This window comes from Macaca thibetana, chromosome 3 (assembly GCF_024542745.1).
Source record: "Macaca thibetana thibetana isolate TM-01 chromosome 3, ASM2454274v1, whole genome shotgun sequence".
NCBI lineage: Eukaryota > Metazoa > Chordata > Mammalia > Primates > Cercopithecidae > Macaca > Macaca thibetana.
Genome location: NC_065580.1, coordinates 138,259,565 through 138,285,751, shown reverse-complemented (window position 1 = coordinate 138,285,751; position 26,187 = coordinate 138,259,565). Strand labels below are relative to the sequence as shown.

General features: G+C 49.4%; 2 protein-coding genes across 18 annotated transcripts in view; both read left to right on the top strand.

The window, feature by feature from the left end:
* The window catches only part of TMEM120A (transmembrane protein 120A), a 436,474-nt gene that overhangs the window by 374,576 nt on the left and 35,711 nt on the right, over positions 1–26,187 (top strand). The window lies entirely within an intron of this gene.
* The window catches only part of STYXL1 (serine/threonine/tyrosine interacting like 1), a 58,158-nt gene that overhangs the window by 4,178 nt on the left and 27,793 nt on the right, over positions 1–26,187 (top strand). For 4 of the 17 annotated variants that reach the window (XM_050783762.1, XM_050783763.1, XM_050783761.1 and 1 more), the window contains exons 2-5: positions 14,639–14,689; positions 14,789–14,895; positions 16,512–16,573; positions 22,986–23,127. In XM_050783762.1, the coding sequence (XP_050639719.1) occupies positions 14,793–14,895; positions 16,512–16,573; positions 22,986–23,127 (307 nt within the window). In that variant the 5' untranslated portion in view covers positions 14,639–14,689; positions 14,789–14,792. Of the gene's footprint in view, positions 1–14,638; positions 14,690–14,788; positions 14,896–16,511; positions 16,574–18,611; positions 18,721–22,985; positions 23,128–26,187 lie in introns of those variants that run through there. The other 13 variants (XM_050783767.1, XM_050783757.1, XM_050783764.1 and 10 more) reach the window with 8 other exon arrangements.

The following is a 26,187-nucleotide window of genomic DNA, read 5'->3' as shown; positions in this document are numbered from 1 at the left end:
TTTGAGGAATGAATGAAAGGGGTGTGGAAAGTACATAAAGAGGGAAGTCGGGTTACACCAAAGAGCTCCATTTTAGATGGGCTTAATTGGGAGTGATGCTGAGTTGTCCGTCAGTGGTCTGGGCCAGGCTCATGCCTGTAATCCCAGCACTTTGAGTATCCAACACGCACGATCATTTGAGCTCAGGAATTCAGGATCCACCTGGATAACATGGCAAAACCCGGTTTCTACAAAAAGTACAAAAATTCTCTGGGCATGGTGGTGTGCACTTGTAGTCCCAACTACCTGAGAGGCTGACACGGAATGATCGCTTGAGTTTAAGCGATCTGGAGAGGTAGAGGCTGCAGTGAGCCATGATTGCACCACTGCATTCTGACATGGGTGACAGAGCAAGATTTGTCTCATTTAAGGAAAAAAAAGAACGGTGGGATTGAAACTCAGAGGCCAGGGCAGAAGTCACCTCTGTAAAGGGGGAGCGTTGAGACCATGAGCAATAAACTGGAATCACAGATTGTCAGGCTCGCTCCCACATCTGGAATTCAGTTCCCTCCACATTCCTCCCGAGTTCCTCTTCCACAGAAGAGCCTTCCACAGAAGGCTACCTCCCAAGCCTTCTACTTGGGCCATCCCAAACAACTTGACTACCAGAAAAGCCTCACATTTGGCCGGGTGCAGTGGCTCTTGCCTGTAATCCCACCACTCTGGAAGGCCAAGGTGGGAGGATCACTTGAGCCCAGGAGTTTGAGACCAGCCTAGGCAACACAGGGAGACCCTGTCTACAAATAATAAGCCAGTCATGGTGGTATGTGCCTGTGGTCCCAGTTACTCAGGAAGCTGAGGCAGGGGAATTGAGGCTGGGAGGTCGAGGCTGCCGTGAGCTGCACCCCAGTCTGGGTGACAGAATGAGACCCTATCTCAAAGGAAAAAAAAAAAAAAGGCCTCACATTCAGCTCCTATCTGCCTCTCTCTAAGGAAATAACAAGGTAATTAACAACAGTCTTAATGGCTGCTGTTTCAAGCACTGTGTGGTAGGCATTGATTTTACTTGGTGTTTTGCAAATAAAACTTTATTGAACAAGCAGGGTTTCCACAGTCAAGAAGTAGAATCCAATCATACAACAGCTTTCTGTCTTTAAATCTTTGCTTGCCCTTGGATTCCATCTGGTTACCAGGACAGGCTCACTGCAATGGCCACAGTGTCCGGTTCACGTTAATAATCAAAACTAGGAATTTAATTCAAAGGTAAAGCTGCTTCTCTTCCCCTCTCAAGCTTTCTTTGGGCTCCCACGTAGGAGGAGGACAGTAGTTGACTTCTGTTTGTTTCCTCTTCCATCCCACCCCACCCCAGGCCGACTGTGGCTTCTGAGGCATCCTGTGTTGGCAGAGGGGGTTATAAGAGTAGAGATGGGGCAAGAAAAGTGCCTTCGACATCTGGCCTTGTTACTGTCTCAGCTTGATGGGAATTTGTAACTGACTCTCCCATGCAGTGCTTCTGGGGGTCTTTCTTACCTCCGTTTCCCGTGATCCAGGTGGCCGTCTCAATCTTGCTGCTTTCAATTCCTCCGTCAGCCCCTGGCTTCTGGAATCCTCCACCACATGCCATTGGCCTATTGTCCCTCTAGGTGGCCCTCTTGGGCAAAGTTCCTTTAAAATGGCTTCTCGGCCGGGCGCGGTGGCTCACGCCTGTAATCCTAGCACTTTGGGAGGCTGAGGCAGGCAGATCACCTGAGGTCAGGAGTTTGAGACCAGCCTGCCCAACATGGTGAAACCCCGTCTCTGCTAAAAATACAAAAAATTAGGCGTGGTGGCAGGTGCCTGTAATCCCAGTTACTCGAGAAGCTGGGACAGAATGGCTTGAACTGAGTCTGAGGTTGCAGTGAGCCAAGACTGCACTTCAGCCTGGGTGACAGAAAGTGAGACTCCATCTCAAAAAAGTAAAATAAAAATGAGTAAAATAGCTTCTAGTTGGCCTTCTCCCCTGCCTGGTCCACATCTGGTCTACAGGAAACACTTAGGCATCCTTTGCCCCAACAGATTCTGGGGGTGCAGGCCATTTCAAATGCAGGTGCCTCTTGCTTTGCCAACAGTTCGCCAGCCTCACGCCAGCCTCGGATTTCCAGCCCGAGGCCCAGCACCAGCCTCTGTGCCTGCACAAGCTTCAGAGGGCACAGGTCAAGCTACTTAGTAGCTTCTGGTTTCATGAATTGTTCCAAGAAAGCAGAGACTTGGGAATGTTTGGAATCAGAGAAAGATGCTAATAGAGCTTTGAGATGCTGAAAGGAGAATGAGAGAGATTAGGTGAAATTGGATGAGATCAGAGGTTGCTTATCCCTTGGACTGTGGGGAAAAGCACATAAGTGCCAGGTGTGGTGGCTCATGCCTGTAATCCCAGCACTTTGGGAGGCCGAGGTGGGTGGATCACCTGAGGTCAGGGGTTTGAGACCAGCCTGGCCAACATGGTGAAACCCTGTCTCTACTAAAGATACAAAAAATTAGCCGGGAGTGGTGGTGTGTGCCTGTAGTCCTGGCTACTTGGGAGGCTGAGGCAGGAAAATCGATTGAACCCTGGAGGGAGAGGTTGCAGTGAGGTTGTAGTGAGCTGAGATCGTGCCACTGCATTCCATCCTGGGTGACAGAGTGAGACTCCGTCTCAAAAAAAAAAAGCATGTAAGGGCACCCAGGGAGCAGTTGGTAGAGGAGGGTGACTCACAGCCAGTGGCCTTAACCTTCCCAGGCAAGACTAGAAAATTCGAGAAGTTGTTCCCAAAGAGAATTTGGTTTGGATAACAGTAGTGATCACTGAGAAAATGCTGGTCAAATGTGGAAAAACAAGAATGGGATTAGCTAGTGGCTGTGAGGACCAAGGTGAAATTCTGTAGTGTGTACTTGCTGTGTTCTCAAGTTCACATAGTTTTCTATAGCCCAGACCCCATAGGAAGGTCACAGACCTCTACATACTCGCACGCATGTGTACATGCACACACATGCACCTGCATATTCACATCCTGGAACACTGAAACACATCGATCACAAGGGAATTACTTTATTTTTTTTTTTTTGAGACAGAGTCTCGCTTTGTCGCCCAGGCTGGAGTGCAGTGGCGTGATCTTGGCTCACTGCAAGCTCCACCTTCCGGGTTCAAGCCATTCTCCTGCCTCAGCCTCCGAGTAGCTGGGACTACAGGCGCGTACCACCACGCCTGGCTAATTTTTTGTATTTTAGTAGAGACGGGTTTCACTGTGTTAGCCAGGATGGTCTGGATCTCCTGACCTTGTGATCTGCCTGCCTCAGCCTCCCAAAGTGCTGGGATTACAGGCGTGAGCCACCATGCCCGGCTGGGAATTACTATTTTTTTTATTGATTTACAGTTTTCATACAGTAAAGTATACAAGTCTTAAGTGTTCAGTTTGGTTTTGACAAATTCCAACCTTGTAACGACCACCCAAAACAAACTAAAACATTGCCATCATTCCAGAAAGTTCTCTCATGCTGCTTTCCGTTCATCCGCCAAGAGAGCTATTTCCTGATTTCTATGATCGTAGAATTGCTATGCCTGTTTGTCATCGGATAGGAAAATATACAAATACGTTGACAGCCCGTCTTAGTCTCTTTTCTGTTGCTATCACAGAATACTTGAGACTGGGTAATTTATGTAGCAAAGAAGTTTATTTAGCTTACAGTTCTGGAGGCTGGGAAGTTCCAGATTGGGTTGGCTTCTGGTGAGGGCTGCATCTGCATCATAACATGGTGGTGGAGACGGGGAATTAGGTGTGGAAAAGGGAAAATGCAGGAGGCAACCTCGCTTTATAACAACCTGTTCTCAAGAACTAGTCCATTCCCTGGAGAAGACATTCATCCATCTTCATAGCCAAATCACCTCTTACAGGCACCACCTCCTAATACTACCACATTGGGGAGCAAGCCTCAGCATGAGTTTTGGTGGGGACAAACCATTTTCAAAGCATAGCATACCCTCCTCACCACACCCCTACACACCCAGATGTACTCATCATTTTGTAACTTACAGTGGGCTTAGATCACAGTCATATGCTATCAGATTTTGGTATTAGGTGCACACATTATATACTAACCTAACTTCTCTTCAACCCTAAAGTCAGATCAAGTGAAGTATTTTACTATTTTAATTTTCTTTTTTGGAGAGGAGGGGATCTTACTATATTGCTCAGGCTGGTTTTGAACTCCTGGCCTCAAGTGATTCTCCCAGCTCAGCCTCCCAAAGCGCTGGGATTACAAGTGTGAGCCACCATGCCTAGCCAAGTGAAGTATTTTAAACCTCTCCTTTTGGATCCCTGGAGCTAAAACAAGGGGTTAGAAAGGTGGTTATCATTCTGCCTTGCCTGGGAGTTTTATTTTTCTGTAGCTGCTCTAGGATATTGGAAGTTGGGGACTTGTATTTTTAAAACAACCATATTTAGATAAATAGCTTTTTTCTTTTCTTTTCTTTTTTTTTGGGGGGGAGGGGGGACAGAGTCTCACTGTATTGCCCAGGCTGGAGTGCAGTGGTGTGATCTCAGCTCACTGTAACCTCCATCTCCCAGGTTCAAGCGATTCTCCTGCCTCAGCCTCCTGAGTAGCTGGGACTACAAGCATGCACCATCACGCCTGGCCAATTTTGTATTTTTAGTAGAGATCAGGTTTTACCATGTTGGTCAGGCTGGTCTTGAACTCCTGACTTCGTGATCCTCCCGCCTCAGCCTCCCAAAGTGCTGGAATGACAGGCGTGAGCCACTGTGCCTGGCCTTAGATAAATAGCTTTAACTTTTACTTGGGCCTCCTGCGGGCTGGAAGTCAAAGGATTTGGCTTTCCAGGAAAGATCCCAGGAGAACAACCAGGAGGTGTTGGACTGGCCACAGCAGAGCCACCAGGGGGCTCCCAAGAGCTGACAGTCGCTGATTGTGGCAGATCTGAGTCTCCAGTGAACCCTTCTGTCAGGCAGAGCAGCCTGAGGCCTGGGACGGGGGAGCAAAGCCGGGTCAGAGCCTGGTCAGGGCCGTGAACTCAAGTCAGAGAAGTGGAAGGTGAGGCCTGAGCCCAATCAGGGAGCCGAGGTAAAGCAGGCCCCGGAGACAGAGTCGGAGGAAGTGAGCCAGAGGTGGTGGTCACTGTGTTTGAGAGAGTGTGCTATAGTTCCCAGACCCCGCCCCTTCCCCCCACCAAGAGCCTAGTTGCCCTACGAGTAGACCTGTTACCCTCACAGGATCACTAGGGTACCTCTCAGGGGTCGAGTGGGCTTAGGTTTGGGAACATGTAATTGATAGCAGGATCTAAGGCAGGGAGCAGGGATGTGGGCGGCTGGATCGAGGCCTCTGATCCATACCTGCTTCCCCTAAAATATAGAGATACTAGTGATGGAGGCCAGGTGCTGTGGCTAAGGCCTGTAATCCCAACACTTTGGGAAGCCGAGGCAGGTGGATCACCTGAGGTCGGGAGTTTGAGACCAGCCTGGCCTACATGGGGAAACCCTGTCTCTATAAAAATACAAAAATTAGCCTGTCATGGTGGTGTACGCATGTAGTCCCTACTACTTGGGAGGCTGGGGCAGGAGAATTGCTTGAACCTGGGAGGCGAAGGTTGCAGTGAGCTGAGATCGCACCACTGCACCCCAGCTTCGGCAACAGAGACTGTCACAAAAAGAAAAAAGGTGATAGTAGATACTAGCGATGATCAAGGCAAAGTTAGGAGGTTATGATGGCCCTGGCCTCTTCCAGCTCCCTCTTTCTTTTTTCTGTGCCAGTGGGACCTGGTGTCCCTCTGAGCTAAGAGACAGATTTCAGGCCCACTTCTGCAGCCTCCACAGCTCTAGGGGTGTTGTGGCCTGGGACTGTATTATCCAGCTTTGTCAAGGTTCAGGCCACAAAGAATGTGTCAAGTTGGGATTGAGGAAAGACCGTACCAAATCCCTTAAGATCCTGACCCTCGGCTGGGCGCGGTGGCTCACGCCTGTAATCCCAGCACTTTGGGAGGCTGAGGCAGGAAGATCACTTGAGCCCGGGAGTCCAAGACCAGCCTGGAAAACATAGACCCTGTCTCTGCAGAAACTAAAAAAAAAATTAGTTGGCCAGGCGCAGTGGTTCACACCTGTAATCCCAGCACTTTGGGATGCTGAGGTGGGCGAATCATGAGGTCAGGAGTTCAAGACCAGCCTGGCCAATGTGGTGAAACCCCTTCTCTACTAAAAATACAAAAGTTAGCCGGGAGTGGTGGCAGGCACCAGTAACCCCAGCTACTAGGAGAATCACTTGAACCAGGGAGGTGGAGGTTGTGGTGAGCCGAGATCGTACCACTGCACTATAGCCTAGGCAACAGGGCAAGATTCCGTCTCAAAAAAAAAAAAAAAAAAAAAAGGTGGGCATGATGGCGCACACTTGTAGTCCAGCTACTCGGAAGGCTGAGGTGGGAGGCTCACTTGAGCCCAGGAGTCGGAGGCTGAAGTGAGTGATGATCACGCCACTGCACTCCAGCCTGGGCAACACAGTGAGACACTATCTCTAAGAGAAAACAGCAAAACAAAATTTAACCCAAATGTGACAGAGTTAGCTAGCTCTCCTTGAGGCCATCCTCAAGAATGTCATTCAATTCCCAGACATAAAGCTGGTCCTGACAGCCTTGAAGTCACATAAGGAGTAAGGAGGTTTTTCTGGGATGACAGGAGAGGCTCATGTCATCCCACAGAACCAAACACCCCCACATTCCTTCAGACCTCTCTGTTCTTCCCCGTTGTTCTCTTCCAGAAGCGAGACCCTGTCTCTACAAAAAATAAAAACTTAGGTGTGGTGGCATGCACCTGTAGCCTCAGCTACTCAGGAGGCTGAGGTGGGAGGATTGCTTGAGCCCAGGAGCTTGAGGCTGCGGTGAGCCATGATTGTGCCACTGCACGCCAGCCTGGGCAACAGAGTGAGCCCCTGTTTCAGGGAAAGAAACTTGAGAGGTAGGAGTAAAGGAATTTTATTTCCTAAGCTCCCGCCATGTGTCAGGCCCACTGCTAGGCAATTTATATCATTTAGCTCTTGAATGATCCTCCAGCTTTCCCAGTGTGTGTTATTCTCTCAGCTGACAGGTGAGGGCATTGATGCCTGTCGCTGTGTTTGGGCCCTGGTCATCCTGGCACAGCCTGAGCTTCCCACCAAGAACCAGAACAGCGGTGGGGATTGGCTGTGGACCCTGACCTTTACCTGTGCTGGTCAGCCTGAGCCAGGATCCCAAAGTGAAGCTCATGGTCTGGCTTCTCCAGGATCATCAACTGTTGTCTCTTCTCCACCAGAAGCAAATGCCCATCAATTGTGTCTACCTGGACTGTCTGGGGGGTTGGGGTGGCTTGGCAGCTGAGCACTGGGTCAAGCCCGTGGTGTCCTGGAACTCCTATGAGAAGCCTGTGGTCAGGCCCAGCCTCTGAAACCTCCAACGTTTGTCAGGATGGAAGTCCCCTGGGTGTTGGGTAGACACAGGGAGGCAGGGACATGAGCTGGAGCTGGCTGGGTCCCCGCTTAGTCACAGGCTTTGGCAACCTGTAATGAAACATCCCTTCCTGGTTGGCTGTTTTCCCCAAATATAGACACATGCTGTTGCTAGAGGGGAGCTTGCCAGCCCAGCTGCTTCTGGACCATGCTGGGCTGACTCGGGGAGAGAGCCACACATGAACCCCTGCTTTGAAGGCCAGACTAGGTCATATGGAAGGTGACAGACCTTCCCCCTGGTGGGTGTACTGTGTGCAGGGACAAGGCCTGTGCTAGCACCCTGCTTTCTTGAGAGTGTGTCTTTGGGCTGGGCATGGTGGCTCACGCCTGTAATCCCAGCACTTTGGGAGGCCGAGGCGGACAGATCACCTGAGGTTGGGAGTTCCTTTTGCCTTAGACACCCAAAATGCAGGGATTACTGGTGTGAGCTACTACACCCCACCAAGGGTCTCTTGAGAAGAGCTGTCCTGTGTTGAAAGAGTCCTGTATAAAGGAGAATGTTCTAAACTTGCCATTTTGACTCTACTGTTTTGAACAGGTCACCAGGAAAATGAAACTTGGTATAAGTAATTAATACAGGCCGGGCGAGGTGGCTCAAAACAATAACAACAAAAAAATTCACATGGAAAAGACTTGATCTTGGGAGAAATAAATTTAATCAAAATTGAGAGTAAAAAATTGAAACTGGCTAATTGTGACATACAGAAAATCAATTAAGGAATTAAAGTGGCTTAATGGATTCACAAAGGAAAATACTTTTGGCAAAAACTCATCTATATTACTTTAATAGTTTTGTGTAAATGCATGATACATCAGAATATCCTTGAGGGCTCAAATGGTGTGGAGCTAAGGACATCTAAACTCTTCAGGGGCCAGGTGTGGTAGTTCACGCCTGTAATCCCAGCACTTTGGGAGGCTGAGGCAGGCAGATCACTTGAGGTCAGGAGTTTGAGGCCAGCCTGGCCAACATGGTGAAACCCAGTCACTACTAAAAATACAAAAATTAGCTGGGCGTGGTGGCAGGCACCTGTAATCCCAGCTACTTGGGAGGCTGAGGTGAGAGAATCACTTGAACCCAGGAGGTGGAGGTTACAGTGAGCCAAGATCGTCCCACTGCACTCTATCCTGGGGGCAGAGCAAGACTGTCTCAAAAAAATAAGTAAATAAATAAACTCTGCAGGCTTCAGAGTAGCACCAAATGGGATGGTTACCCGTGCTCAGTCCTCAACTTACCCAAGGTTAGAGGTGCCCTAATTTCAGTTCACAGGGATGCATCTTCTCTTGGAATCATGCTGTTAGGTTCAGGGACTACTCTCATCCTTCCAGTATTTTACCAGTGGGTGAGGGGCTGTTCCTGCTTGACCAGGTGGAGTCCTTTGAGAAGGAGAAGGATCTGCAGAAGGAGATCCTTGGGGCTGGGTTTTTTTTTTTTTTTTGAGACAGAGTCTTGCTCTGTTGCCCAGGGTGGAGTACAGTGGCACGATCTCGGCTCACTGCAAGCTCCGCCTCCTGGGTTCATACCATTCTCCTGCCTCAGCCTCCCAAGTAGCTGGGACTACAGGCGCCCGCCACCTCACCTGGCTAGTTTTTTTTTTTTTTTTTTTTTTTTTTTTGGTAGTTTTTAGTAGAGACGGGGTTTCACTGTGTTAGCCAGGGTGGTCTCGATCTCCTGACCTCGTGATCCACCCGTCTCGGCCTCCCAAAGTGCCGGGATTACAGGCTTGAGCCACCGCGCCCGGCCGGGGCTGGGTTTTTATCTATAGGACCAGAGACGATTCTTTGGCTAGTGAGTAAGGAGATGGAGTTAGCAATGGGAGAAAGTAGGTAGGAGCTGAGGATGGGCTATGAGCCATAGACCAGATGGGTTAGGAACCAGCTTTTCATTTTGCTTAATGAGGTTTTAGGACTAGACACAAAGCCCACCTCTCTCCTCTGTACTCACGACTACCAAAAGGGCCTGGCTTTCAGAGACAGAGGATGTGGAACCTGACTTGGGGGTGGGAGTGAGGAGGTCTGTAAGAGGAATCCACATGTGGAAAAAGTATGACGGCAGGTCAAGATGGTGGCGTTGGGACAGGGCATAATGGTAACTGACAATCATGTATTCTTTCCACATGTGTTCATTGACTATTACTTTGCAGCACGTAAATCTGGGGTACTGGGTGAGGACCTCACAGTGGACAAGACAGGCAAGGCCCTTCCTGAGAAACCAGGAGACAATAAGCAAATGAGCAGGATAACTACAGGTGATAGCGAGGTAAAGACAATGACCCTACTCAGATTTTAAAGATTGTGCAGACTACTGTGTGACGATGAAACTGGAGGGAGAAAGGAGGAAGCTAGTAAATCCAGTTGGGCAGTACTGCCTCATCAGGAGAGAGATAATAGTGTCTTGGACCAAGATGGTACCCCTGGAGATGGAGAGAAGTGGATGGACTTGGAATACATGAAGGAGGCAGAGCTCAGAGACTGGATGTGAGGGAAAGAGGAATGAGGTCATTGGGCCCAAGCAACTGGGTGGATCATGGTGCTGTTGATTGAGACTGAGAAGGCTAAATGACGAGCAGGTACTGGAGGTGTGGGCATGAGTGCACTGAAGTTGTATTTCGGTCATGCTGTATTTGTGATGTCCACCAGGCATCCTGGTAGAGTCTGGAGCTCAGTAGACAGGTCGAGGTGGGATAAAATTTGGGAATCATTGGTGCGTGTGTGGTATTCAGGGAACTGGATGAATCACTGTGACTCTAGGTCTCAGAGTGTTGATCCTCAGCCAGGGGTGATCTTGCCCCCTTTTTCCAGGGGGCCCTTGGCGATGTCTGGTGATATTTTCTGTTACTGGTGATGGGAAGAGGTACAGTTTGCTTCTGGCATCCACCAGGTAGAGACCAGGGATGCCACTCAACATCCTGCAGTGCCCAGGCCAGCTCCCCGCACATAGAGTTATCTGGCCCTGATGTCAGTGGTGTCAAGGTTGAGAAACCCTGCCCTAGAATGAGTATGTAGATAAAGCAGAAAAAAGGAAAGTAAGCCCGGGGGCATTCTTCCATGCAAAGTTAGAGAGGAACAGTCTGCGAGGAAGAAGGGAAGCTTGGAGAGTACAGTTTCCTGGGAGAGGAGTGTCTGGGGAACTCTCAACTGTGTTACCTGCTCCTAAGAGGGGCATTCGAGCACAGAGAGAAGTGACCAATGGCTTAGGCAAGATGGACATTGTTGATGACTTTGATACAGAGCAGTTTTTGTGGTTTGGTAGGGTAGGAAGCTCCAGGGGAACCAGCCTGGGCAACATAGTGAGACCCCATCTCTTTTTTTTTTTTTTTTTCTTTTTTTTTTTTTTTTTGAAACGGAGTCTCGCTGTGTTGCCCAGGCTGGAGTGCAGTGGCGCGATCTCAGCTCACTGCAAGCTCCGCCTCCCGGGTTCACGCCATTCTCCCGCCTCAGCCTCCGAGTAGCTGGGACTACAGGCGCCCGCCACCACGCCCGGCTAGTTTTTTGTATTTTTAGTAGAGATGGGGTTTCACCATGTTAGCCAGGATGGTCTCGATCTTCTGACCTGGTGATCCACCCGCCTCGGCCTCCCAAAGTGCTGGGATTACAGGCTTGAGCCACCGCGCCCGGCCAAGCTCTTGAAAATTCTTTTTTTTTTTTTTTTTTTTTTTTTTTTTTTTTTTTGAGACAGAGTCTCGCCCTGTCGCCCAGGCTGGAGTGCAGTGACCGGATCTCAGCTCACTGCAAGCTCCGCCTCCCGGGTTCACGTCATTCTCCTGCCTCAGCCTCCTGAGTAGCTGGGACTACAGGCGCCCGCCACCTCGCCCGGCTAGTTTTTTTGTATTTTTTTTTTAGTAGAGACGGGGTTTCACTGTGTTAGCCAGGATGGTCTCAATCTCCCGACCTCGTGATCCGCCCGTCTCGGCCTCCCAAAGTGCTGGGATTACAGACTTGAGCCACCGCGCCCGGCCTCTTTTTTTTTTTTTTTTTTTTGAGACGGAGTCTTGCTCTGTGTCCCAGGCTGGAGTGCAGTGGCGCGATCTCGGCTCACTGCAAGCTCCGCCTCCCCGGGTTCACGCCATTCTCCTGCCTCAGCCTCCCGAGTAGCTGGGACTACAGGCGCCCGCCACCTCGCCCAGCTAATTTTCTTGTATTTTTAGTAGAGACGGGGTTTCACCATGTTAGCCAGGATGGTCTCGATCTCCTGACCTCGTGATCCGCCCATCTCGGCCTCCCAAAGTGCTGGGATTACAGGCTTGAGCCACCGCGCCCGGCCGAGACCCCATCTCTTAAAAAAAAGTAGCCGGCCATGGTGGCACGTGCCTGTAGTTCCAGTTACTCAGGAGTCGGAGGTAGGAGGATCGCTTGAGCCCAGGAGGTTGAGGCTGCAGCAAGCTATGATAGTGCCACTGCACTCCAACATGGGCAACAGAGCAAGACCTTGTCTCAAAAAAAGGCAGCAGCTCCAAAGAGTAGGTTACGCCAATGGCCAATACTCTGTAATTTCCTCCCTGCTTTAGAATGCCTGACAAATGTGACTTCATGAATACACACACACCAGGCAGGTTACTGTCACCCTCATTATATAGAAGTGGCAATATTATTCTCACCCCCGTTTTACAGAGGTGGGGACTGAGGCGCAGAGAGGCTAACCACTCCCTAGTGCCAGGAGGCTGATAGTAAGTGGCAGAACCAGGATTCAGACCTAAAAGAGTTTGACTTCAGAGTCAGTGTAATTGGAGGAGAGGAAGTGGAGGCGGTAAATGAAACACCATGCTTTTGAGAGGTGGTGTTTCTCTTTGCACGCTTCTGCTGGAAAGAAGAACAGAGATAGGTACAAGACGATGGTTGCATGTCGACAGGAGGGACCCATGTGGAGGCTGAAACTGTTGATGCTGTGGAGGGGTGCTGAGAACTGAAGTCTTTGAGGAGGTGAGAAGGATCTGAGGTTTAAGTTGAGGTGCTGGCATTTCCCAGGAGCAATGTCTGGTAACCCTGAAGTGGAGCCTAACCATTTAGAGCAAGATTACCCCTGGACTCAACTTCTCCCCTTCGCCACCCTCCACTGGCCTACAGAGGCTCCACTCTGCTCTCCTTCTAGCCCTCTTGCTAAAAGATAGCTGGCCAGGTGCAGTGGCTCACACCTGTAATGCCAGCACTTTGGGAGGCCGAGGCGGGAGGATCACTTGTGGACAGGAGTTTGAGACCGGACTGGGCATAGTGTTGCCCATCTCCACAAAATTCAAAAGGCATGATGGCATACCCTTGTAGTCTCAGCTACTAGGGAGGCTGAGACCAGAGGATTGCTTGAGCCCTGGAGTTTGAGGCTGCAGTTAGCCATAAACACACCACTGTACTCCAGCCTGGATGACAGCACAAGACCCTGTCTCAAAAATAAATAAAAGCTTTCCTGCAGGAAGCTGCTGCACAGGCCTGACCCTTCCAGAAACAACTGGGCCCAGGAGCCAGTGTCCCAAGAGAGGACAATGGGAGCCCGAACCTAGCTCTGTACACATCAGCGATTCTCCACCCAACCATGACTGTTGGGATCCTTAACACAGAGGCCACCTGTGTTGGCCTCTGCAGTGTCTTATCAAGCTTTTAGCGGAGCCATACCAGGCTCCTTTGAACTGTCTTAGGTGCTGCACTTGCCCCTCCTCCCGGCAGAATGTTCTTATCCTCTGTTTCACCCTCTGTCACTGCTCCTCTTGCCCAGCCTCCTGTCTCAGTTTAGCAGTCACATCCTCAGACAACACTTGTCCTATTCCCCCACCTAGGTGAGAACCTCCTGTTAGGTACTCCTGTCACAGTGGATCCTACTTTTTTGTTTTTTGAGACGAAGTTGCTCTGTCACCCAGCCTGGAGTGTAGTAATGCAGTCTCGGCTCACTGCAACCTCCGCCTCCTGGGTTCAAGCAGTTCTCCTGCCTCAGCCTCCCAAGTAGGTGGGACCACAGGTGTGCACCACCACACCCAACTAATGTTTGTATTTTTAGTAGAGACGGAGTTTTGCCATGTTGGCCAGGCTGGTCTTGAACTCCGACCTCAGGTGATCTGCCTGCCTCGGCCTTGCAAAGTACTGGGATTACAGGTGTGAGCCAGTGAGCCACCACGCACAGCTGATCCTTCTTTTTTTTTTTTTTTTCTTTCAAGACAGGGTCTCACTCTGTTGCCCAGGTGGGATTGTGGTGGTGTGATCACGGCTTACTGCAGCCCCACCTCCCAGGCTCAAGTGATTCTCCCACCTCAGCCTCCTGAGTTGCTGGGGCCACAGGTGTGTGCCACCACACCTGGCTAGTTTTTAGTTTAGTTTTTTTTTTTTTTTTAAGAGATAGGGTCTCACTATGTTGTCCAGGCTGGTCTTGAACTCCTGGCCTCGAGCAATTCCCCCACCTTGGTCTCCTCAGTAGCTGGGACTATAGGTGTATACCACCACGCCCAGCTAATTTGTATTACAGGGCCTTGCTGTGTGGTCCAGGCTGGTCTTGAATTCCTGGGATCAAGCAATCTTCCTGCCTAGGCCTCCCCAAGTGCTGAGATTGCAGACATGAATCACCGTGCATGGCCCCAATATCTTTTATAGTGCTCTAATGTCTTGCAGTTTTTTCTGTAAGTGTCTGCATTCCATGCTAGACTGTAACCTGCATGAAGGCAGGTTTTGTTTGCTACAGTTATTTCCAGTGCTCTGGGACATAGTAGGTGCTCAGTAATTATTTGCTAAATAAGCAAATGAACTGGCAGCTGTTTTACAGCCCATGTGATATGTATATGGCTCAGATAATCTTGTATTCAATATTTTATTCTCTGCTCATTTTACTACACTTTTTTTTTTTTTTTTTTGAGATGGAGTCTTACTCTGTCACCCAGGCTGGGGTGCAGTGGTGCAATCATGGCTCACTGTAACCTCTGCCTTCCAGGTTCAAGCGATTCTCCTGCCTCAGCCTCCTAAGTAGCTGAGATTACAGGCACTTGCCACCATACCTGCCTAATTTTTGTGTTTTTAGTAGAGACGGGGTTTCACCATGTTGGTCAGGCTGGTCTCAAACTCCTGACCTCAGGTGATCCACCTGCCTCGGCCTCCCAAAGTGCTGGGATTATAGGCGTGAGCCACCACACCTGGCTAGATATGTTGTATTTAAGATTTTATTCTCCTCTGCACACTATATTTCACTATACAGTTTTGAAGCCTTCCTGATCACTTACATGATTACTGTCATCTTTGTTTGAAGGTATGTTAAGAAAGAGCTTAATTCAATATATCACTTTGTGGCCGTTCATCTAAAATAGAAAGAGGCGTGTTACACTTGTGTGTTACTGATTCTTCCCAGCAGGATGCCTGGTTTGCTTTTGTGTGAACCGACAGAGCTTTACAACATCCTGAATCAGGCCACAAAACTCTCCAGATTAACTGAACCCAACTATCTCTGTTTATTTGGTAAGTACTTGGAAAAAAGTGAAGGAGGTCGAACACAGTGTCCTTCAAACATTATTTTTGATGAGTTAACAAACTTCTGGGAGGGGGTATGAATGACTTTAGAACAGGGGTCCCTGGGCCAGGTGTGGTGGCACACACCTGTAATCCCAGCACTTTGGAAGGCCAAGGTGGGCGAATCACTTGAGGCCAGGAGTTCAAGACCAGCCGGGCCAAAAGGGCAAAACCCCATCTCTACTAAAAATACAAAAAAAAATTAGCTGTGGTGGTGCACGCCTATAATCCCAGCTACTCGGGAGGCTGAGGCATGAGAATTGCTGGAACCCAGGAGGCGGAGGTTGGAGTGTGCCAAGGTTGTGCCACTGCGTTCCAGCCTGGGTGACAGAGTGAGACCCTGTCTCAAAAAAAGGAAAAAAAAACAAACTTCATCCGTATTTACAGCCACTCCCCATGGCTTGCATTACCACCTGAGCTCCACTTGCTGCTGTCAGATCATCAGCAGCATTAGATTCTCATAGGAGCACAAACGCTACTGTGAACTGTACATGCGAGGGATCTAAGTTGCTCGCTCCTTATGAGAATCTAACGTCTGATGATCTGTCACTGTCTCCTGTCACCCCCAGATGGGACTGTCTAGTTGCAGGAAAACAAGCTCAGGACTCCCACTGATCCTACATGGTGGTAGAATTACTTTATTATATATTACAATGTAATAATAATAGAAATAAATTGCACAAAAAATGTAATGCGCTCAAGTTATCCCCAAACCATCCCCACCCGCCCGCCCACTGCCCTGTTCCGTGGAAAAATTGTCTTCCGTGAAACTAGTCCCTGGTGCCAAAAAGGTTGGGGATTGCTGCTTTAGATAAGATGCCAGGTGTGATGGCTTGTGCCTGTAATCCCAGCGTTTTGGGAGACCCAGGTGGGCGGATCAGTTGAGGTCAGGAGTTCGAGACCAGCCTGGCCAACATGGTGAAACCCTGTCTCTACTAAAAATACAAAAATTAGCCGGGCATGGTGGCACATGCCTGTGGTCCCAGTTACTGGGGAGGCTGAGGCAGGAAAATCGCTTGAACCCGGGAGATGGAGATTGCAGTGAGCCGAGATCATGCCACTGCTTTCCAGCTTGGATGGGGATTTAGCGTGAGCTCACTTCAAATTTGATTTCTTCCTTCCCCTTCCCTTAGTTACTTATTTATGAGACAGAATCTTGCTCTGTCACCCAGGCTGGAATGCAATGGTGCGAACTTGGCTCACTGCAACCTCCGCCTCCTAGATTTAAATGATTCTCCTCCTTCAGCCTCCTGAGTAGCTGGGACTATAGATGCTGCCACCACAGCTGGCTAATTTTTGTATTTTTAGTGGAGATGGAATTTTGCCATGTTGGCCAGGCTGGTCTTGAGCTCCTGGCCTCAAGTGATCCACCCGCCTTGGCCTCCCAAAGTGATGGGATTATAGGTGCGAGCCACCACACCTGGCCCCACATCTCAAGTTTCAAACTGACAATGACTATCCCTTAACTGCCAAACAAACAGACGTTGATGATGACATAAGTCCTCTAAGTAGTTTGGTAGTATGTTCCTTTGCAAATTCAGTTCTTAAATACTTTTCCTTTCCAGATGTACGTTCCAAATGGGAGTATGATGAAAGCCATGTGATCACGGCCCTTCGAGTGAAGAAGGTACATGGGCAGTGTTGGAATCTGGGGCAGGCTGGCTACCTTGCAGTGGGATGGGGAAGAGTGGGAGGTTTCACCCTCAATCCAGGGGGTAGCAGAGGCAGGACTGTTTTCAATGCATTCACCATGGTGAGTCTTCCACACCTCTCACTCTCACACATTTTCTCAACTGTCTTCCCATCCCCCAAGAATGGTTAACAACTCCATTAGACAAATACTGATTTTTTTTTTCGAGACAGGGTCTCGCTCTGTCATCCAGGCTGGAGTGCAATGGTACAATCATAGTTCACTGCAACCTTAAACTGCTGGGTTTGGCTGGGCACGGTGGCTCATGCCTGCAGTCCCAGCACTTTGTGAGACTGAGGTGGGTGGATCACCTGAGGTCAGGAGTTCGAGACCAGACTGGCCAACATGGTGAAACCCCATCTCTATTAAAAGTACAAAAATTAGCCGGGGTGGTGGCTCACGCCTGTAGTCCCAGCTACTCGGGAGGCTGAGGCATGAGAATCGCTTGAACCTGGGAGGCAGAGGTTGCAGTGAGCTGAGATCATGCCACTGTACTCTAGCCTGGGTGACAGAGTGAGACTTGGTCTTAAAAAAAAAAAAAAAATCCTGGGCTCGAGCAATCCTGTCCCACTTAGCCTCCAGAGTAGCTGAGGCTACAAGGGGGAATGCCACCATGCCTGGCTAATTTTTGTATTTTTTGTAGAAATGGGGTTGCACTGTGTTGCCCAGGCTGCTCTTGAACTCCTGGACTCAAGCCATCCTCCAGCCTTGACCTCCCAAAGTGCTGGGATTATACATGTGATCCGCCAAGCCTGGCCAAATATTGATTTAATTCCTTAATGTGCCAGGTACTGTTCCAGACCCTGCGGATACAACAGAATACAACAGAACAACAAACAGCCTGATTTCATTGTCCTTGCCCTCCTGGGACTTTTTGTTTTGTTTTGTTTTGTGATTTTAGTTATTTTTTCTGTTTTTATTTTGTTTTTATATATTTTTTGTTTTTATCTTTATTTTTGGAGCTTTATTTTTAAAAATTTTAGGGGCAGGGTCTTGCTCTGTCACTTGGGCAGGGGTGCAGTGGCACAATCATGGCTCAAACTCCTGGGTCCAATCGATCTTCCTACCTCAGCCTCCTGAGTAGCTGGGACTGCAGACTTGTGCCAACACAATATTTTTTTTTTTTTTTTTTTTTTGAGACAGGATCTTATTTTGTTGCCCGGGCTGTCATGGACCTTTCGTTCTATTTAGCAAACAGACAATAAACCCTAGAGATAATTGGCTATAATCCAAAGATGGAAGCATCTCCCTTTTTCCCTTCCCGTCCCATCCTCTCTTCCATTCCCCTCCCATCCCATCTTCCCTTCCCCATCCTGAGAAGTGGACAGAGCCCTGCACACAGTCACCATGTCCCCTACTGCAGTGAGACCTTTTCTCCACACCTCCAGGGTGTCTTCTCCCTCATCATTGCGAAGCCTGGCAGCCTTCGCCCAGGACCCGTCTCTCCCCTCTGCGGTCCTGATCACATTCTCTGCCCTGAACTTGGAGGTTCTCTTTGACTTCCCTGGTTTCTCTTCTCTTCTCTTCTCTTCTCTTCTCTTCTCTTCTCTTCTCTTCTCTTCTCCCCTCTTCTCCCCTCTTCTCCCCTCTTCTCCCCTCTTCTCCCCTCCCCTCCCCTCCCCTTTGAGATGGAGTCTTTCCCTGTCTCTCAGGCTGGCGTGCAGTGGCATGATCTCGGCTCACTGCAACCTCTGCTTCCCAGGTTCAAGCGATTCTCCTGCCTCAGCCTCCAGCCTGTAGCTGGGATTACAGGCGTGTGCCACCATGCCCGGCTAATTTTTTTTTTTTTTTCTATCTTTTGTAGAGACGGGGTTTCACCATGTTGGCCAGGCTGGTCTCGAACTCCTGACCTCGTGATCTGCCCGCCTTGGCCACCCAAAGTGCTGGGATTACAGGCATGAGCCACTGCGCCTGGCCCCCTGGTTTATTTTCTCTCTCTTTGGTTCACCTTCATTTTCTCCTCCTCCGCCTGAAGATAACTGCTGGTCTGTCCTTGATCTCCGTATCTGTCAGGATACTTTCTTGCCAGAGATTTCACTGGAGCTTACAGCTGCAATGACCTCCACATGCAATTAGCAGTCCTGGTAAGTTTACGTCTAAAATTTTGGGCTGGACATGGTGGCTTGCTCCTGTAATCCTAGCACTTTGGGTGGCCGAGACAGGAGGATTGCTTGAGTCCAGGAGTTCAAGACCAGCCTGGGTAACATAGCAAGACCCCTGTCTCTACAAAAAACTGAAAAATTAACTCAATGTGGTGGTGCTCATCTGTAGTACCAGCTACTCGGAAGGCCGAGGTGGGAGGATCACTTGAGTCCAGGAGGTCGATTGCACCACTGCATTCTAGCCTGGGTGACAGAGCAAGACCTTGTCTCAAAAATAATAAAACTTTGTCGTCTAAAATTTCCCTTTCCTCCCTATTCCCACTGTACTCTTCCACACTCAATCTCTGCTGCTTTTTCTCTACATAACTCGATAACTCGGCAGGGAGCAGGGGCAGGGTGTGTTCTTCCAGGATATTTCCCTGTCCCAATCCATCATTATTGTCTATTTGTCTTTTTTTGTTTTTATTTTTGAGACAGAATCTCACTCTGTCTGCCCAGGCTGGAGTGCAGTGGTGCAGTCTCAACTCACTGCAACATCCATCTCCCAGGTTCAAGGGATTCTCCTGCCTCAGCCTCCCTGGTAGCTGGGGTTATAGGCACCACCACCACGCCAGGCTAAGTTTTATATTTTTAGTAGAGATGGAGTTTCGCCATGTTGGCCAGTCTGGTCTCGAACTCCTGACCTCAAGTGATCTGCCTGCCTCGGCCTCCTAAAGTGCTGGGATTATAGGCATGAGCCACCATGCCCAGCCCATAATCTCACTCTTAATCCCCATTGCAGGCCTTTTTCTGCACCTATTCAGAGCCCCCTCATGATGTATGGGCCTCCGTTCCCACTCAGCTCTCAAGTCTGTGCATTTCTTTGATTCTGGCCGCACCTCCTGCTTTGGGAAGGAGACATTCTCTCTGCCTCTGCCTCTCAGCTCCTCCAGTTCAGGCTAACAGCTTTCTTTTTTTTTCTTTTTTCTTTTTCTTTTTTTTTTTTTTTTTTGAGACGAAGTCTCGCTCTTGTTGCCCAGGCTGGAGTGCAGTGGTGTGATATTGGCTCTTGCCTTCCCTCCCTAGCTTCCCAGTTAGCAGACTGAGGCCTTCAGGGCATTCCCAGCCCAGCAGGACAGAAAGGCTCCCAGCCCTGTGTTCTCAGCCTTCTTGGATCTGACCACCTCTCTTCTCAGCCTCATTCCTAGTACTCTTCCACTCTCCCTGACACCTTAGCAGCACTGTGCTGCCATGTTTCCTTCTATGATGCACCTGTATCCCATAATGTAACTCTTTTTTGAAAACGGAATATGTCCTACCGTTGATTTTTTTTTTTTTTTTTTTTTTTTTTTTGAGATGGAGTCTCACTCTGTCACCTAGGCTGGAATGCAGTGGTACGATCTCGGCTCACTGCAACCTCCGCTTCTCTGGTTCAAGCAATTCTTCTGCCACAGCCTCCCAAGTAGCTGGGACTACAGGCACGCACCACCACACCTGGCTAATTTTTGCATTTTTAGTAGAGACGGAGTTTCACCATATTGGTCAGGCTGGTCTTGAACTCCTGACCTCATGATCCGCCTGCCTTGGCCTCCCAAGATGCTGGGATTACAGGCATGAGCCACCCTGCCTGGCCAATTTGTATTTATTATTATTATCATTATTATTATTTTTAAGGCAGGCTCTCACTCTGTCGCCCAGGCTGGAGTGCAATGGCACCATCATGGCTCACTGCAGCCTTGACCTCCCAGGATCAAGGAGTCCTCCCACCTCACCCTTCCCAGTAGCTGGGACCATAGGTGTGCACCACCACACCCAGTTAACTTGTATTTTTTGTAGAGATGGAGTCTCACTATGTTGCCCAGGCTGGTCTTGAACGCCTGGGCTCAAGCAGTCCTCCCTCCTCAGCCTTCCAAAGTGCCGGGATGACAGGCATGAGCCACAGGCCTGGCCTGATTCATACTTTTAATATGGTAGTGTCTTTTTCCCTGAAAGTGGGTGTGGTGAATATCTGCTGTTTTTCTGCCTTTTTGAGGGGAACTTCTCTTTCTGCTCAAACCATGGGTTTCTAGTGGTGCTCTCTAAAATAATATTCTGGCCAGGCATGGTGGCTTTAGTCTGCAATCCCAGCACTTTGGGAGGCCAAGGTGGGGAGATTGCTTGAGCTCAAGTTTGAGACCAGCCTGGACTACATAGTGGGACCCCAGAAGGCATCTGTTTACTACCTTCTGAGTGTTTGTTGTCGTTCTTGTTGTTTTGAGACAGAGTGTCACTCTGTTGCCCAGGCTCGAGTGAAGTGGTGCGATCTTGGCTCACTGCAACCTCTGCCTCCTGGGTTCAAGCCATTCTCCTGTCTCAGCCTCTTGAGTAGCTGGTACTACAGGTGCATGCCACCACGCCCAGCTCATTTTTGTATTTTTAGTAGAGATGGGGTTTCACCATGTTGGCCAGGCTGATCTCGAACTCCTGACCTCAGGTGATCTGCCCGCCTTGGCCTCCCAAAGTGCTGGGATTACAGGTGTGAGTCACCGCGCCCGGCCTTGTTGTTTTTGTTTTGAGACAAGTCTTGCGCTGTCACCTAGGCTGGAGTGCAGTGATGCAATCATAGCTCACTGCAGCCTCTACCTCCCAGACTCAAGTGATCCTCTCACCTCAGCCTCCCGAGTTAGCTGGGACTACACGTGCACCCCACCACACCTGGCTTTTTTTGGTCTCTACAAATATATCTATATATATAGATATAAATATATAAATTAGCCAGGTGTGGTGGTGCATGCCCGTGGTCCCAGCTACTCAGGAGGCTGAAGTGCGAAGATCACTTGAGCCCAGAAATTCAAGGCTGCAGTGAGCTATGACTGCACCACTGCAGTCCAGCCTGGGCAACAGAGTGAGACCCTGTCTCTAAAATAAAATAATATCCAGAACCCTCGCCCCAGTGATTGATCATGGGTCTGGGATGAAAGCTGAGCCAATCAGAATTGGAATTAGAGAAGGGTGTCTCTGTCCAGCATGGCGGTGGAATTGGGAAGATGGGAGCCTGAGCATTGCTGGGGTCCGTGGCTCAAGCCTCTGGAGGAAGCTGTCTGAGAAGGGGAAGTCAGTGCGGAGGGGAAAGTGGAGAGGAGGAGAGCCTGAAGGCGGTCTGGGCTTTAGGATCTCTGGGTCCTAAAGCCAGCTGCTTTAGATTTGGAAACCGGCTGCATCTTTGCCTTGCCTGGAGTGTTATCTGCCAACAAGTCCTTCTTTTGTGCACGCTCCTGATTAAATTGGTAGTACATCTTATAATCCATGAGTTTTGTTTTTTTTGGTTTTTTTGGGTTTTTTTTTTTTTTTTTTTTTTTTTTTTGGGACATAGTCTCACTTTGTTACCCAGGCTGGGTTGCAGTGGTGCAATCATAGCTCGCTGTAGCTTTGAACTCCAGGGCTCAAGCGATCCTCCCACCTCAGCCTCCCAGGTAGCTGGGATTATAGGCATGAGCCACCATGGCCAGCCACATTTGAGCTTCCAGTCCATCTCATTCCTTCTGCTTACTCATGACTTCTGCTTCTACAAACTGTCTACTTACTGTACTTTTTTGGGGTGTTTTTTGTTTTGTTGTTTTGGGACCGGGTCTTGCTCTGTCACTCAGGCTGGAGTGCAGTGACACAATCACAGCTCACCGCAGCCTCCACCTCGTGGGCTCAAGTGATCCTTCCACTTCAGCCTCCTGAGTAGTTGGGACTACAGGCGCATGCCACTATGCCTGGCATTTTTGTATTTTTTTTTTTCATAGAGATGGGGGTCTTGCTATGTTGTCCAGGCTGGTCTCAAACTCCTGGCCTCAAGCAGTCCTCCTGCCTTGGCCTCCTGAAGTGCTAGGATTACAGGTACAAACCACTGCATCCAGTCTGGTGTTTTTGGATTCAATCTCCACTGCCAAACACTCTCTCCATGAGAAAGGATGTCACTAATTCAATTGACCATGGTTTCTGTGACACCAGGGTACCTAATAGGCTGTGGATCAGTCAGACCAGCAGTTCTTTGGTCAGGCACTTCTCTCTGGTCCAATCAGCTGTGGTCAGCTTTTCTCAGAAGCGAAGGTAGTCATGGAGGATCCTTGGGATTTAACAGACTGTCCACCCACTGTCTCAGTACTTCTAGGCCTGTGTGTGTAGTTAGGGGAGAGAGTGCAGTCTTAGCTCCTCCTAGTGCTGCTATGCAGGGAGTCTCTGCTCAACTGAACCTGCCCATCAACAGGCCTGTCTTGTGTGTGTGTTTTTTTTTTTTTAAGAAAAATAACGAGTATCTTCTCCCGGAGTCTGTGGACCTGGAGTGTGTCAAGTACTGCGTGGTGTATGATAACAACACCAGCACCCTGGAGGTACTCTTAAAAGATGACGATGATGATTCAGACTCTGATAGTGCTGGCAAAGGTGGGTTTTATGCAACAGCAGCAAGAATAATAGTTAACGGCTATTGAACAGATTTGTTATAGGACCAACAGGTTCATATGCCCGTGGCACGGGAACAGGCCAATGACACTGAGACAGCAGGGTTTGCATCAGAGAAAGCTTCATGATCACCGGATACCAAGCAAGGAGATAGGAAGAGGCCCTCAAATACATCTCCCCAAGGAGTTGTGGAATGGGATTTTTAAGGGGATTGGGGAGGGTGAGGGACTAGAAAGTTGGGGTCATTGATTGGTCGAGGAAAGGGGGATGAAATCATCAGGACGTGGAAACTGCATTCTTTGGTGAGTCAGCTCCTGTGGGGCCCTTCAGACCAGCTGATGTCAGCAGTTTCATCAGAATGTGGGACCTGAAAGAATATCTCAAAGGGAAAACAATGTTCCATGACGTTCAAGTTGTCACCTACAGAGCAGTTAAGGGGAACTATATCCTTGGCCGGGTATGGTGGCTCAAGCCTGTAATCCCAGCACTTTGGGAGGCCGAGGTCAGATCACGAGGTCAGGAGATTGAGACCATCCTGGCTAACACACTGAAACCCCGTCTCTACTAAAAATACAAAAAGTTAGCTGGGCGTGACGGCAGGTGCCTGTAGTCCCAGCTACTCGGGAGGCTGAGGCAGGAGAGTGGCATGAACCCGGGAGTCAAAGCTTGCAGTGAGCCGAGATGATGCCACTGCACTCCAGCCTAGGCAACAGAGCGAGACCCCGTCTTGGTGGGGGAAAAAAAAGAACTATATTTTTGTAACAGGGTCTATGTGATTCTGGGACAATACACATCAAACAGCTGTGAGGAAGCAGGTTGGAGAGCAAGCAAGGTGACTTAGTGATGAATGCTGAATGTGCTGCAAGGTTGCTTTATTTTCATTTGTTTCCCTCCCTTCTTTCCTGATTAATTTCACAGAGTTTGTGGGGACAGTTTCATGTGTGCTATGCACCAGGAACCAAGGGCTTTACTTGGATCTGCAGAACAACTTACAAGGACGTTAACTAACATCAAGAGCTATGAGCACGCCAGGCCCAGTGACTCATACCTGTAGCCCCAGCACGTTGGGAGGCTGAGGCAGGAAGATCACTTGAGCCCAGGAGTTCAAGACCAGCCTGGGTGATAATGGCAAGATAAGGCACCCAGCTCATTTATTTACTTTTTGTAGAGACTGGGTCTTGTTGTGTTGCCTAGGCAGAGACTTAAGCTTTTAAAAGTGTGTGGACATATTTTTAAACCACCACACCTATAAGTGGTGGGGTCAGGATTCAAACCCAGGCCTTTTGGCTCTGTCCCGTCCCCCAGGAATTGGGTAGTGGAGCTAGAGAGCAGGCAGCCCCAAATCAAAACATTAAAGCGTAGTCAGTTCCAGTGTGCTCCATCGAACCTCTGAGGCTCTGCTCTGTTCTTCATGAGCCCGTAGTTTTGGGCTGACCACCCCTTGCGGTTGGCACTGGGAGCTCTGCTTCTAGAAATCAGAACTGCACCTGTGGGTGCAATTCCAGAAGCTGGGAGCGCTCACACCAACTGCCAGTGGGTGGCGCTATGCTTCCACCTTTCATAAAACCAGCCGTCTGGACTTTTGTCCCAGGAGGTCCTTGGCCAGGAAATTGTCCCTTCTTCTCTAAGCTCATCCTGTTGGGCTCTGGTCTGCAATCCTAGGACTGTAGGCTGGGCCTTGAAACCCTAGGAGATGGTGCTCAACACAGATAATCCCTTTTACATTCTGTAACTGACCTGACTTTGCTATGGGGCCCCCATTCACAGGAAACCACAACCATACAGACAACTTGTATACTCAAGGCAACTTTTCCTGTTTCAAATGGCATCTTTCAAGTCAATGAAAAGTCTTTGAGGGTACAAGACCATCTCAAAGCTTCTCTCAATACCCCCTTCTTTCCTTTTTTTTTTTTTTGAGTCAGGGTCTCGCTCTGTTGCCCAGGCTGGTCTTGAACTCTTGGCTTCAAGCAATTCTCTTGCATTGGCCTCCCAAAGTGCAGGGATTACAGGCATGAGCCGCCATGCCTGGCCTGAACTCTCTGACTTCTGAGCCAGGCCCTGTGGGGTGAGCTTTGGCTCCTGTCTTGACAGCTGCAAATTCTCTCTCAGCCTGGCTGCAGACTCCAGATTCTTCCTCTCAGTGCCATCTCTCAGGTCCCAGCCACTTTATCCTCCGTAGCCCCTTCCGGAATTGTCTTTGTCTCCCTGAACAAAAATTCAGTATGGAAGCAGAGTTGGCCAGGCACGGTGCCTCACACTCGTAATCCCAGCATTTTGTGAGGCTGAAGCAGGAGGGTCGCTTGAAGCCAGGAGTTTGAGGCCAGCCTGGGCAACATAGCAAGGCCCCATCTCTACCAAAAAAAAAAAAAAAAAAAAATTGTAGCCAGGCATGGTGGTGCATGCCTGTAGCCCCAGCTACTCAGGAGGCTGAGACAGGAGGCTTGCTTGAGCCCAGGTGGTCAAGGCTGCAGTGAGCTATGACTGCACCACTGTATCCCAGCCTGGGTGACAGAGTAAGACCCTGTCTCAAAAAAAGAAGAGTCCATGCTCTTTCCTTTCTCCTTTTATCTGGCTCTCTGAAGTCTGCCATGCAATATTTCTCTTTCTGGGTCAGAACCTGGCCTCAGGATATCTTGGCTTAAGGATGTCTTGGCTTAGCCTTAATTATGCAAACTTCCTGTCGCATATATCTAATTTCCATACAGTCTAATTGTGATTCTACAGATCAACGAAGGTGTTTAAGATTAAATTGATGTCCACCAGGTGCAGTGGCTCACTCCTGTAATCCCAGCACTTTGGGAGGCCGAGATCGGTGGATCACGAGGTCAGGAGATTGAGACCATCCTGGCTAAAACAGTGAAACCCCATCTCTACTAAAAATACAACAAATTAGCCGGGTGTGGTGGCGGGCGCCTGTGGTCCCAGCTACTCGGGAGGCTGAGGCAGGAGAATGGCGTGAACCCAGGAGGCGGAGCTTGCAGTGAGCTGGGATCGCACCACTGCACTCCAGCCTGGGCCACAGAGCGAGACTCCATCTCAAAA